Source organism: Primulina eburnea, chromosome 11 (assembly GCF_022965805.1).
Source record: "Primulina eburnea isolate SZY01 chromosome 11, ASM2296580v1, whole genome shotgun sequence".
In the NCBI taxonomy this organism is placed as follows: domain Eukaryota; kingdom Viridiplantae; phylum Streptophyta; class Magnoliopsida; order Lamiales; family Gesneriaceae; genus Primulina; species Primulina eburnea.
This window is the reverse complement of record NC_133111.1, coordinates 39,890,459-39,905,407: the sequence shown is the minus strand read 5'-3', so window position 1 is coordinate 39,905,407 and position 14,949 is coordinate 39,890,459. Positions and strand designations below refer to the sequence as shown.

The 14,949-nt window shown below is 30.9% G+C and overlaps 1 protein-coding gene across 1 annotated transcript; it reads left to right on the top strand.

Annotated features, from left to right (window-relative positions):
• Positions 1-9,485: 9,485 nt before the first annotated feature.
• LOC140804713 (gibberellin 20 oxidase 2-like) lies at positions 9,486-12,244 on the top strand. Its single transcript, XM_073160806.1, has 3 exons — positions 9,486-10,086; positions 10,229-10,550; positions 11,452-12,244. The coding sequence occupies exons 1-3, from the start codon at positions 9,536-9,538 to the stop codon at positions 11,731-11,733; spliced, it is 1,155 nt and encodes a 384-aa protein (XP_073016907.1). The 5' UTR covers positions 9,486-9,535; the 3' UTR covers positions 11,734-12,244.
• Positions 12,245-14,949: the final 2,705 nt, after the last annotated feature.

Sequence of the window (14,949 nt, the reverse complement as noted above, 5' to 3'; positions counted from 1 at the left end):
CATTTCTAGACAAATTATTGTTGATATCACATTTTTGACAGGTTTGGCAACTTTTAGTATTGAGACGCAATGATTAACTCATTCCTTTTGCTTCACTTACTTCACCTCCTGTTTTTAATTCCTTCAAACTGAGAGTTGCCTTTGCATGTTCTTGTCCATTATGGGCTACTTCAGCACATGCATGTTTTGAAGCCCAATCCTGCTCGAGAGAAAGATCTTTGCAGGTTTCATGCTGATGATTTTGTCTCATTCTTGAAACGGGTCACCCCAGATGCACAACAAGACCTAGCTAGGCAGCTGAAGAGATTTAATGTTGGGGAAGATTGCCCTGTTTTTGATGGTCTTTATATCTTTTGTCAAACTTATGCTGGAGGATCCATCGGAGGAGCAAGAAATTAAATCTCGGACATTGTGACATTGCTGTGAATTGGGCTGGTGGCTTGCACCATGCAAAAAATGTGAGGCTTCTGGGTTCTGCTATGTGAATGATATTGTTCTAACAATTTTATAACTCCTCAAAGCTCATGAGGGGGACTGTTCACACGTAAAATTGCTAATATATTTGTATCACTTGCTGTTTTGTGGAATGTGAAGGCATGACCAAGCTGCTCATGTTTCCGTAACATAATTAAATTGACATTTTAAAATTCGTATTGTACCTACATTTGATGATAAAATTGAAAAAAAAAATGGAAATATTTAAGAAATTTGTGAATCAGGACATGATCTTGATCATAAATTATGCAACACATTTTAAGTTGCTACTTTCATTACGGTTCGATCTGTTAATGTAATTTAATTTCCCTTCATGATGGTTGACTAAAACATTTGACAAGAGATGTCGGCTTTGTTTTATTTCCATATTCTATTTAATTAATACCAATTGAACTTGACAGAATTCTTGACATATGTGAATTAGTTGTCATGAAATAAACCATTACTAAACTGAAATTTTTATCTAGGACAGTGATTTTCCTGTCTGAAAACTTTTGCAGCGTGGATCTCAGCGTGTCTTTCAATTATCTTATCCACTGTTTTGGTGATTTTTCAGCTTTTTTAATGTTTTCCTCACATAATTGTTTAATATATTCCATATTCATTAGTCATTTAATATCTTTGATTACTGCAGTGTGTTTTATACTTGGACATCGATATTCACCATGGTGATGGGGTTGAGGAGGATTTTTAACTCACTGACAGTGTCATCACTGTCTCATTTCATAAGTTCGGAGATTATCTCCCTGGTACCGGTGACATACGAGATATTGGATACTCATAGGGGAAATATTATGCTCTCAACATTCCTTTAGATGACGGAATTGATGATTATATATAGCTATCAATCCTTGTTTAAGCCGATAATGAGCAAGGTGATGGAAGTTTTTCGGCCAGGGGAAGTTGTCTACAATGTGGAGCTGACTCCCTATCTGGGGATAGGTTAGGCTGCTTCAATCTCACAGTTAAAGGTCATGCAGAGTGTGTCAGGTTTATGCGATCATTTAACCTGCCCCTTCTTTTGCTTGGGGGAGGTGGCTACACAATTCGTAACATTGCTCGTTGCTGGTGCTATGAGGTTCATTGTGTATTAAGCTTCGATGGTCTATAATTTCTATTAATGGATAAATTTTTTCAGGTTTTACCCCATGTGGACTTTGTAATTCTAAAACCATATTTCATCTTAGAGGATATACATTTCCACGCTTATGATAAGACCATTCTTTGTAAAAAATTGCCACAAATTTAGAAAAAAGATTGTTCATGTTTGTATTGTTTCTAGATTTATTCAACAAGTATTATTATTCTGAATTATACTTGTTTTCAATGTATGATGTTTTCTTTGGCTGAAAAGAAGAATATTAGAGTTAAAGAAGCTCCATTTGTGATTTTTGATGTGCTTCTTATACGTTTTTATTTCTTGGGCAGACAGGAGTGGCACTTGGAATTGAGATTGATGATAAGATGCCTCAGCATGAATATATTGAGTACTTTGGCCCCGACCATACTTTCACAGTTGCTCCTAGTAACATGGAAAACAGACATTCTCAGGATTTGTTGGAAGCAATAAGAGCGAAGCTTCTTGCAAATCTCTCAAAACTTCAACATGCACCAAGCACACAGTTCGAAGAAAGGCCACCTGAAACCGAACTTCCAGAGGTTGGTTTTTGTAACCGTGTACTTGTCCAGTTATAAGCTTCCTTGCCAAACACCTGACTTCTTGTAGAACTTATTTCCATATCTGCATTCGATTATATTATATTCTTTAGTTGGTATTTTACTTTCTGTTATTTCATTACCAAAGTAAGGTTCACATTACAACACCTGTCTTATGTTTTGTGCATCCACAATGAAAGATGATGTGATGGAAGTTCTTATAAATGCATTGTATACAGGAGGGCGATGATGGAGATGATAAAGATGAAAGGAAAGATCCCCAATCTGATATTAATGCTGTTTATGAACGTTATACTTCTATCTTCTCTGCTTCTTTTCTAATCAACTTCTATCTGTTAGTATACTTCATGTAACAATCATCATTATATCCATGCAGTAAGTTTTCACCTGACAGAGATTTGTTGAATATGAGCCAAAGATAAGGTATCTTTCCTTTTGAATATTCAACAAACCGAAATTTGTTGAATATTTTATTTGCTACCACCATCAAATTTATTCTTTTTTCTTGTCTCTTTTCGGGCTTTCTCTTTATTCATTGTTGTATGCACAAGATTATTGGATTATATCATGTCAATTCATTTTACTTACAGAACGTTACATCTATTTCTCTCAAAATTTTCACAATGATGTGGCTGTTGGTGAGCCTGCTAATGTAGTGGACTCAACCATCATTGAGGCTCCAAGCTTGAAGGTATACCATGCTCGTTCTAGAGATATCGTTTCTGCATTCACCAAAAACGACAACCTTGAAGGTATACCGTACTCCAACGTCCCTAATTCGATAATCGCTTCCTTGTTTAACAATTCAAATCATGTTCTAATCTCTACCAGGCTTGCACATTGGGTGAAGAAACAACCACCATTGCAATAGATGCAACACATGTGGAGCCGGAACAAGAGAACTCGAAAAAGCCGAATGATCAACCTGAGGAGATGGGTCAGAAATGTTCATCATTTCAATTGTTCATGAAAACTACATGATTTTCATTAACTTATGGAGTTGTGTAAATGCTTATTTTGGATGCAAATGGTACTTTTATGTGAGAAATTTCGGGATTTGTATGATATATTATGTACTCGTGGTTGATATAATAACTTTAGGTGCAAATACTGATTTTCAGTATGAAATTTTGGGCTCTTTGTGCGGTTGTACTTGTGCGCACTGTGCTTTTTATTAAGATTCTTTGTTCATTGGCAAACTTGTGTGAGCAAATAGATTATTTTTTTATTAAAATGAAAAATCTCTTTCTCGTGAGTGTGTGTTTTTTTTTTAAAAAAAAAAAACAAAAAACAAAAACCCGTCATGTCTGAAAATGAGAGTTTTCATTTGATAAATTATTAAAATAATTTTTTCCTTTTATATATATCGGTTTATCTCCATTCGATTTTTTTCTATAAATATTCTTATTAAAAAAATTTAAAATTTAAAATAAAATTTAAATTTTCGGATTTTTAATATTTTTTCATAGATTTAATTTTTCATACAAAAACGAAATAAGGTCTTAAAAAAAAGAAAAAGGAACATATATTTTAGAGATTATAAACGCTACCCAAAAACATTATTTTGTTTATATTATGGCTCAAATATTATGTATAATATAAAACAAAACCAAGTTTATTACAAAAATTAATTATTAAAAAGTATCTTTGTTTTCTTTCCTATTTTCATCATAGTACTAGTATTATAAATATATATAATATATATAATATATATATATATATATATATATATATATATATATATATATATATATATATATCCCGTCACTTCAGTGTTGTCTATTATATTGTTTTTACTTTCGAAAAAATATATTATAATTTATACTGTTTATTTAAATTTAAATTCTCTTTTATCCCATACATTTATTCTCAATTAATTATATTGCTATTCATTTGAATTTGTTAACATCAAGTACTTTCCGCTTAATAAAAACTATAACTAATGGTAACAGAACAATTATAATATTTTAAATCGTACAACAAACACATGCATCACATTTTGTTCATTCTTCTAATAGAAACAATTATTAGACATAACGGAACTTATTGTAAAATATATTGTCGTAAAAAAAACTCAATGTTAACATAATATGATGTTTACTATTAAGCGCGGAATTGAAATTAATTAAACTTGTAAGCTCATCAAAACAACTTATAAAACAACTCTCATTTCTACAGTAGATATTGATTATTATTGCAATTTGGCAACAATCGCGAAGCCGTAATTACCTACACTTATTACATATTATACTATGTGCTACGGGTTGGACGGTGTACGTATTTTTGGCACCGTTTGGTACGACTACGAGGTATTAGTTGATTGTATATCTTTGTTTCATCTAAATTTTGTCTTAATTTATTTTATATACACATTTGAATCAAATTTAAAGGATTAGAGTTATACTAATCATGTGTTTATATATATTAATTTATATATATATTTATATATATTAATTTATCATTCATATATCGTACATAATCACATCTCATGAGTTTAAGACCGAAGTTAAAATTCTAACCAACCCGATTGGATGCCACCATCAATAAAACGATTTCTGAAAAAATATGACTTTTTATACTAAGAGTATTACTTTTTATTGTGAATATCGGTAGAGTTGAACCGTCTCACAGATAAATATTCATAAGACCGTCTCACAAGACCTATTCTATAATTAATTGTATCATATATGATTTTATCACAATATCATTAGAATGAAATTGATTTTAAAACGGTTGGTGAATAAGATATGTATATATATTTAAATTATTATGTTAAAATTCGAATATTATTCGGCCTCGGATCGAATATTAAAATATCTAAAATCATGTTTTGAAAAAAGAAAAAAGAAAAAAAAAGATCTTACTTCTTAATGCATATTTGGTCCTTGGATCGTGATATCTTTGTGTTAGATTCATTGTACTTGTGGCTTCGTATGATGTACGTTCTCCCCACCCCCATTTTTTTTCCTCAATTGCCGACGACGAAAAGTCATATACTTTTGAATGTAAAAGAATTTTTTCTCTAAAATATTTTTAAATATTTAACTTCCTAAAAAAAGTTGTCCTTTTATGAAAATTAATATATATTTTAAATCGTAAATCAGTTCAAGCACCACGTATCTATAGTCTGCTCTCCTCATAGTGGCGATTATTACGACTCAACATCCACCACCTAATAATTACACTCTTTTCAATCAATTATAATCGAACAAGTGACTGATACTGATGGTTGAATCAAGCTATTTTCGTTTTTCCAAAAACTATAGCCAATGTCAACGGTATAACTCAAATATCTTAAATCATATATTAGTTTTAATTGTTTATCTAACAGGATAATTATTACACTTCAATAAAAAAAAAAAAGATTATTAATAACAAAGAAACAATTTATAAACTAAAAAATATATTTCACAAGGGACATATCAAATTAACCCCTCGAATTTGTGTGTATTGTATAATTGACAAACTTATTTGAAATTGTGAATAAATGGGGTAAGCAATGATGGAGACTTGTGCAAAAATATATTTGTTTTGCATGAAGAAAGTGACCAAAGGGGGATAATGAGGCCTCATTCGTCACGATTGTTCCCATTTTTAAAATTAATAGCACATAAAAAAAAAAAACCAAATTTTTAATGAAGTTACAATTTAGTCCTTGCAATTCCTTTACGATTAGTAGGAAATGTCCACAGTTGTTGAATAACGAAGTCTTTTTCTCTTGATTTCAGATATATTCAAACGTGTTTTTCTAGTTTTAGAAAAGCAAGATCATAAATTTCAAAATTACTATTACTTGTTTATATAGTGTTTCATGTTATTTAATATGAATTTCAAGTTCGTTCAATAATGTAAGTATTTGAAATCCATACTACTTTGTGTACATAAGTAAGATGTGAATTTAAGATTTCATCTACTGTTTCATCGTTAATAATAAAACTATAATCGAAATTCTCTCAATGCACCTTGAAAGAAAAAAAAAAGTATTTAATTAAAGTTCTTGTGGTGATTTGTAATTATGATTGGGAGATGGATTTGAAATTCATAGATTCGATATTTTTATTTTTTTATAGTGAAACAATAAAATAAATCTTGAATCAACTTCTTACTTATCTATACATTAGTAATACAAAAGTGAAATTAATTTCAAATGACATTCTTTCATCCTTATTAACATGAAATATTATGTAAACATGTAAGGGATGCATTTAAAATTTTAATCTCACTTCTCTAAAAATACAACTACATTTGAATAAATTTGAAATCTATATATTTGAAATTCATCAATCCAATCACAATATAAGTGACGGAGTTTTGGAAATTTTATGATTTTGTTCATTATTGGCTACGTAGTGAATTGAAGAAAGTGATTTAATATAATGTGGGGGTACAAATATTTTTATTTTTTAAAATTTCGAATATTTCATATAAATAAATATTGTTGCTGATGCTCATCATTCTATATCATCTTTTTATCTACTGTTTTAAGATTATAAGATTTAGTCTTCTTGCTGCACATGGCCAATTTTATTTTTTTAAATTTCGAATATTTTGTATGTTTATCAACACTGATGTTATTTAACAATCACATAATTGCTAAACAATATGTCTCATAGTACAGTATAAACCAAAATCAGTTTATATCATAAATACGATAAAAATGGAATCGTCTTTACAATAATAATTCTAAAAACGATAAAAATCTGCGAAAGCGTTTATAACTTTAATTAAAAGTCACAAGACCATATTCTTAATTAAAATTCTTCGTCCGTCCACTATCAGCCCCAAAACTGGTGTCCGACTCTTCTTTCTTTATTTCTTTTTCAGATTTGTCTAGGTAGGGTAGAGTAAGGAGTGAGTGATATGGTCGTCACTCAGCAAGTGGGGGCCGTTCGAGCACAACATAACAAAATGCATAATTTCAAAAATCACATGACTTGCACAACATCATTCATAACACATACATAACATTGACCAGACACTGGTATTTCCTCTACTTTATATGGTTTACTGATAGTAGTCCCTAATTTTTACTACTCTAAGGGGGCGAAGCCATATAGCGGTTATATCCTCACCGCGTAAGAGTCATGTCATGGTTGGGATTCCCTCTCATATCAAGTTGAATTATCACAGTGCCTAAAATCATATGACAACCAACACAAAAATGAAGTATATAAAGAATATGTACTCGACTGGATTTATGAAAAACGAAATAAATATGCATATGCGAAATTTTAACTTTAAAACAAGCCCACTTACCTTAGACTGGAAGAAAACGTGAAGAACTGAAAAATCATAGAAGAATCATGCAACCGACACCTCGAAAACGCAGCAGCACATCTAACGAGCCGCATTGTAAAATTTGTTGCGCCTTATTGCGCTGTTGGATCAGGCTCAAACTTAGATATTACGTTCACAAGTAAGTCAAATGAATTATGAAAGGTGGAGATCGGGTTTGAAAGTCGTTTTGTCCTGTTTATGGATGAAAAACTGTAGGTATGTTGTTACCACCTAAAATCTGAACACTTTCTTGCGAATGATATAAACAAAACACTACCGTTGGATTTTGCTTAAATTTGGATATGTTGTTCAACAAATATGAAAACATATTCTGAAGGTGGAGATCGAATTCTAAATACTCGAGCGAGAGAAACAAATTTCTGAATATGGACAGAATTTTGATGACTCGTGCAGAATTTTGGGAGAAAATTTTGAAAATTCTTGGGAGAGATTAGAGAGAATATTCGAAAATCTTGCATATTTCCATAATTTGATTGATATTGTTTTCAAAATTTGGAGATGCTCCTTCCATAAATTTCGAGATACTCTTTCCATAAATATTGATATGCTTCCTTGTTGAGAAAAGATTTCCTTCCAATTAGTTGGATATCCAGCCTTAATTTACTGTGTATCTTGCACTGGATTTCGATTTCTATGTATTTATTGGCTTGAAAGATTTACTGCACACCGTGTATTATTTATATTTTCGAATTTATTATAACTCGAAATAAATTCTTATATATGTGTATATTTAATTAATTATATGTCCACAAATTTGAGTTCTCACATACGTAACATAGGAAAATTGTTGTCCTATCTAGCGCCATGTCACTACTTCAACTAAATTGAACTAAAAACTACAAAAAATGATAATGGCTAAGATCCAACTTTAACTTTAGAAGACGAAAAGAGAAAAAATATATATATATAACTAAATTGACTATAAATTATTGCCTGCAAGTTAATTATGTTATGATTAAAATTTACTTAATCATGTTTTATATAAAGTATTTGTATATAATTTGTTAGTAAATATATAAAGCAGGCAAATATAGTATAGTTTGGTTGAATAACATATGAAATCTAGACAATTGAGGGAAATTCTTTGGATTAATTCAACTAATCAAGAAATGGAACAAGTTTAAATGGGAAATTATTGTATTAAATCCTTGCTATCTTTGGTGTGCCCAATATATTAACTATATTTTCTTCAATAATTAACTATATTTTCCTTCGAAATTAAACAACAATTAACTATTTTCCCATTTTCAATAATATCCTTTTCCTAAATAGAAATTTCTAGACTTGTCCCCACTCAACCTGATATGTATGCTTCAGTTTTGATATGCTCGATGTAGGGGTGTTCATCGATCGGTTCGTTTCGGTTCAATTCGATTTTTTATTTTGGTTTTTTATTTTTTCAATTTTACAAATATATAATCCGATATCCGAACCATTTTTCTTCGGTTCGGTTTTCTACCAAAATGATTTGGTTATTTCGGTCGATTATTTTGATTTTGATACAATTATTTAAATTAATAAGATAAATATATTGTAAAATATAATATGTTATCTTTCTTAAATGATTTCTTAATAAAATATTTAAATATAAAGTTTAAATGAATTACATAAACAACAATCAACTAAATATTGTTCAAAATTCATAATTCACAAAATATAATCTCAAAAAATATATAATAAAAATAAAATTATTAATTTAATGAAATTTCGGTTTTTTCGGTCGATTCGGTTTCGAAATGTATAATCCAAAACCGAATCAAATAAATTTCGGTTTAACATTTATATCCGAATTATAAAATTCGGTTTTCGTTCAATTTAATGTTCGGTTTTTTCGGTTTTATCCGAAATTTGAACATCTCTAGCTGGACGCCTCCAAAATGTTCGTGCGAACATCTCTGGGCGTCCACAGGTGTATAATGTAACTAATAGTTTTTCATGTAATGGTGAGTAAAAATTGGAAATATTACTACCTCTCAACCCACATATTATTATCTTTATTCCTCTATAAAAATTGTCTTTCTCACATTGTCAAATCCCTCATAATGCACACCAAATCCAAATCCAAATGGAATCAAGTGCTTCAACTCTCAATCTTCATCCCTCATCAAGCCACAAAGCCAACAGAGAGAAAAAAGGGGTTCTGATTTTTGACACATCCATTATAGAAAAACAAGAAAACTTCCCTGCACAATTCCTTTGGCCACACGAGGACTTAGCCTATGTTTCACAAGATGAGCTTAATGAGCACCCTATAGATTTGAAGGGCTTCTTCAATGGTGATTTGGAAGCAATTAGTCTTGCTGCAAAACAAGTAAGCGTTGCTTGTTTAAACCATGGCTTCTTTCAAGTTATCAATCACGGTGTAGGTGCAAGTGCAATCCGCTCTGCTTACGAGCATATGGATGCCTTCTTCAAGCTCCCTTTGAGCAAGAAGCTTGCTCAGAAAAAAAAACCAGGCGATCTTTGCGGGTATTCTGGTGCTCACGCCGATCGTTTTTCGTCCAAATTGCCCTGGAAGGAGACATTCTCCTTCACTTATGAACATGAACATGATCAAGGACTTGATGTGGTTGACTACATCAAATCTGTCATGGGGGAAGAATTCGAAGATGCCGGGTGAGATTCAATTTTCATCACACACATAAACATAAATATGTATGTATAACTTAAATCCAGTTACATATGCAATTTCTTCTGCATGGTCATTTCCAATATTGCTTAAATTCTTATAGTAGTTCTATTTTTTCCTCTTATTTAGGATTGTTTATCAAGAGTACTGTGAAGCGATGAAAAACTTGTCCCTCGTCATTTTCGAACTCTTGGCAATTAGCTTGGGAGTTGATCGGTTCCATTTTCGCCGGTTTTTCGAAGACGGTGTCTCGATCATGAGAGGAAATAACTATCCACCTTGCAAGAAAGCTGGCCTCACTTTTGGCACCGGACCGCATTTTGATCCCAATTCCTTAACCATACTTCACCAAGATCAAGTTGGAGGGCTCGAAATCTATTCGGACAACAAATGGCGAGCCATTCGCCCTCGTCCCGATGCCTTTGTTGTCAACATCGGTGACACATTTGTGGTAAGAATGTATACATTAATTACCTTAAGTCAGATGTCATGTTGCTGTATTTGGTGTTGTGTATGCTTGCATGTGCGCATGAGTACTCAAGAAATGATAGGCTCTCTTTCAACTCTTTTGGAGAAACATAATACTTTTGCATGCATTGAATGTGGTAACTTATATTAGTGTAATGAGTTCGATAGGAAAAACAAAGATACGACAAGTGGTTCGTCACATTTGTGAGTACAATGAGAAATGTTTAATCAATCAAGGACAACAGAAATTACATACAGATGAATATATTACATGTGTACTTTTTCATATTATAAATTTTATTACACAAAAATATATATATAAAGCTTTTAGTGACATCACTTATGATCAGTTCTTTCAATCTCCATTCCCAAGTGCTAAAACGGTGGCCAGTTTATCATAAATCAGTCAGTTTTTTTGTCTTTTTGCCTGTTTGAAAAGTCTTATGCAAATATATATATATATATATATATATATATATATATATATATATATCCCATTTAGCAGGAGAATTTATGTAAAAAAAAATTGAAGTCGTAGAAAAAATTTAAAAGATATAAAGGGTTCTTGAAAATTCTGTTAAATAATTGGTTTTATGATCAAAGATATAGAGTTGTCGAAAATTCAGCTAAACAATAGGTCAAGAAACAAAATGAAAAGATATAAAGTTATTCTTGAAATCCTGTGGAATAATTGGCTAATTTAGAATATAAACTGTGCAGCACATATACTGCAAATTTGGTCAGTACAATATCAATATACCACCCACAGGAGTATACCTATATCTGTAAGACAAAATACAAAGAATTTGCTAATATATAAAGTCAACAAAAATACAAATATCGACCAATTAAAATTAACATCCCATTTTTGTACATATATGCAGGCTTTATCGAATGGGAGATACAAGAGTTGCCTTCACAGGGCAGTGGTGAACAAGGATAAAACAAGAAGATCGCTTGTATTCTTTGTGAACCCTAAAGAGGACAAAAAGGTGAGGCCCCCTAAGGATCTTATGCGCAGAGAAGAGACAAGCAAGTACCCAGATTTCACATGGTCGGATTTGAGAGACTTCACTCAGAACCACTACCGGGCAGATACTGCTACGCTACAAAACTTTGTCCAATGGCTTCATATTCACAAACCTTCAAAAAAAACACAACCTTAAATATTATTGGTGCCGATATTTGGGTTTTCTTTATGGAAAAATAAGGGTTTTTTGGTTTTGTTTCTTGTATGTTTTTCGTTTTTGGTCATATTGTCGGTCATTTTACAGTCTTATTCCACTAAATTGTTTTTTTCGATTTTAAACCATTTTCATCTGAATACTGACGTGACATCAGAAGAAAATGTACAAGTAAGTGGATTAAAACTTTTGAATTGACGGATAATTTGATCATAAATTAAAAAACGTACACATCACATAGCCAAAAATATATACAATTTCCCATTTTTCTTTTTTCTTGTTTTTTTTTCCGGTTACCTTTGGATGCTTTGATTTTCATCATGGGGTTGGCTTGTCTTCTAGTTCGATAGAATATGGGCAAGTGTGGGGGAGTTCTTGAGGTGGTTTATCTTCTTTTTGTCTTTCTTTTGGATGGAATGGTGCATCGTTGTTTTCAAGCACGCAAGTATGTAAGTGTGTGACACCTTAATGTATTTGTATTTATTGTGAGGTTTGGCAATTGGATTTCGATGTTTGGTATTTTAGAGAGTTTTCATTATGATAATTAATGTTATTTGGCTATATTATTGAAAGGGTCTTAAATATTAGTGAGACCTCCCATTGAAAGTGCAATGGGAATAAAAAAATTAGGGTGATCAAGTCTAAATTATTATTTATATATATAATTTCTTATATTTGGTTATAGATAGGGAATTTGCCCTCAATAAAATTGACTTGTCTTTGTCTTCTCATGTGGCCATCTGTACATTTCTAACCAATGTTTTTATAACTGGATCGGTGATCAAACTGGTTTAGTTTGAAAAACGGTTCAACTGGTCGGATCGGAAAATTGTTATATTATATATAATAATAATATGATATCATAAATAATATATTTTAAATTATAAAGATTTTAAATTTGCATGTAAATAATAAAAAAGATATAATACAAAAAATATATATTTACTAAAGTTTAAGAGCAGGAGGTCTCTTGTGAGACGGTCTCACGAATCTTTATCTATGAGACGGACCAACCATACCGATATTCATAATAAAAAGTAATATTTTTTTATGGATTACCCCAATAAGATATATGTTTCACAAAATACGACCCGTGACATCGTCTCACACAAGTTTTTGCCAAAGTTTAAACATAAATAGTTATATGTTTTTTAAAAACAAAAACAATAAATTAAATAAATTATATTATTGATAGAATAATATTTTTAACGAAACCCAAATTCCAAATGATCATGTATATATATAACAAAATATTAAATTTAAAAAAAAATAAAAAATTCTAAAAACCAGTTGAACTTTTTTCCGTTTCATAGCCGGTTCGATCGGATTTTGACCAGTTTTGATCGCTAAAACAATTTTTTAGGGTTGTTGCGTACCAGAACCGTAACCAATTTTTAGTCGAACCGATCGGCCCGATCTGGTTTTGAAAGCACTTTTCGGACAAATTAAACTCTAATATTCCATATAAGCTCAATCAATTATTCTCACCACTTTTATTATTTGCTTGGTCTTTGAAGATAACTTTTGTAACATAAATGGAAAATTGTGATTTTAGTAATCTTTGTAATTTGACATGTTTTAGTCTTATAATTTATCAATATTTATTTTCCATCTCGTATTTTTTTTGTCATTATTTTTGCAAAAACCTACTAACTCTTTCGAAATTTGTTTATTTTATTTGACATCGATGTTCTTATATGTAGCTCATGTAACGAGTATAAACTCATATTACACACATCAAATAAATCTAAACAAAAAAGTGAAAAATAAATCAAAATGACATTCAATATTTCAAAATGATAGGAAAAAAGCTTGTCGTTCCCTATAATTTTACTTAGATAGATTTTAATATGAATGATCTTGTTATATGAGTTATGTAGGAGAGTATCAGTTCCAAATAAGCAATATTTGATAGATTCAGTTGTTTCGGGTGAAATGACCAAAATAGAAAATTCTAAGTTAGTAGATGAAAACCAAACATTAACAAATTGCATGACTAAAAGCAAACACAAATCAAATTACATTATTAAAATTGTAATTTTATTTAAGGAAAATTGTGTAAAACAAAATATAGAATAAATGAATTGTTTTCAAGGTAAGGCTATAATTTTAAAATATGATTATAAATGTATGAGAATTGAATTGACATTCCTAACACCATTCATTTCCTTATGCTTGTTACATCAATAGGAATGACTAATGAGAGAATCATTGTTTTTATAGAATCATATTCCATTACTGCGTGATTATTGTCAGTGCTCATATATTACAATTTTAACATAAAATACTCAAAAAAAAAAGTCGAACGAGCTATGTGAGTCGATTAAAAAAGTAATTTGGACCCCTCGCTAGCTCATGCGCGCCATGGGTTGGGTCCATAACAGTCTCGGGTACCAGTCGGGTAATCTAATATTCATCTTTTTAGGTAAATAAAATTTATTTAATTTCCATATATCTAACCAGGATGTACCAAGGTCTTGATTGTGTAATTAAGTCAGCCGCGTTATGTTGGCCTTAGGCGAGTTGTGTCCCTTCATTCGAAACGGTTCATAACTTTTCATTTTACATAAACAGGAATTTCCTGGGAAATCAAATTCATTGCTTCTCTTTTCATTCTGAATTATGATTCGAGGTTCGAAACAATTCCACATAGAGTTTCTACATGTAAAATAGGATACTTCTTTTAAGAATTTTATTGCTCGTCGAGTTTTGAAGTTCGTTGTATTTCTAATCCAAAGTCGTTATATCTTGGGATGTATCGACAAAAATCTGTAAACCACCATAGATAAATGTTTGAACTCTTGCATCGACTAAAATCTGTCGATGGACAAGCTGTAAGCTTTCGGTACAAAAAAACTTTATTCTCAACAATACAAAATAGATGATAACAAAAAGACTTTATCATTTATTTTGTCAAATTTCAATGTCCGTCTATTATTTTGCTGATTTTGCAATGTTACTCATTGTTTCAATGTGGTGCAGACATGGCACTAATGTGGCAGTCACACATTAGAGTTCTCAATGAAAAAAAGACTAAATTTTCAAGTAATGAAAAATAAAAGGTTAAGAGTGAAATATGACAACATGGAAGATCCAAACTGCAAATAGGTAAATATATACAACTAAAATGCAATTTGTTGGTCCATGATGATAATGATAACAATAAATAATAATAATTTCGCTACAACACTCTAGTGG

Coding starts and splice junctions, on each gene's coding strand:
- LOC140804713 (XM_073160806.1), top strand. CDS start 9,536: ATGGAATCAAGTGCTTCAACTCTCAATCTTCATCCCTCATCAAGCCAC. Junction 10,087..10,228: donor GAAGAATTCGAAGATGCCGG/GTGAGATTCAAT, acceptor CCTCTTATTTAG/GATTGTTTATCAAGAGTACT. Junction 10,551..11,451: donor ACATCGGTGACACATTTGTG/GTAAGAATGTAT, acceptor ACATATATGCAG/GCTTTATCGAATGGGAGATA.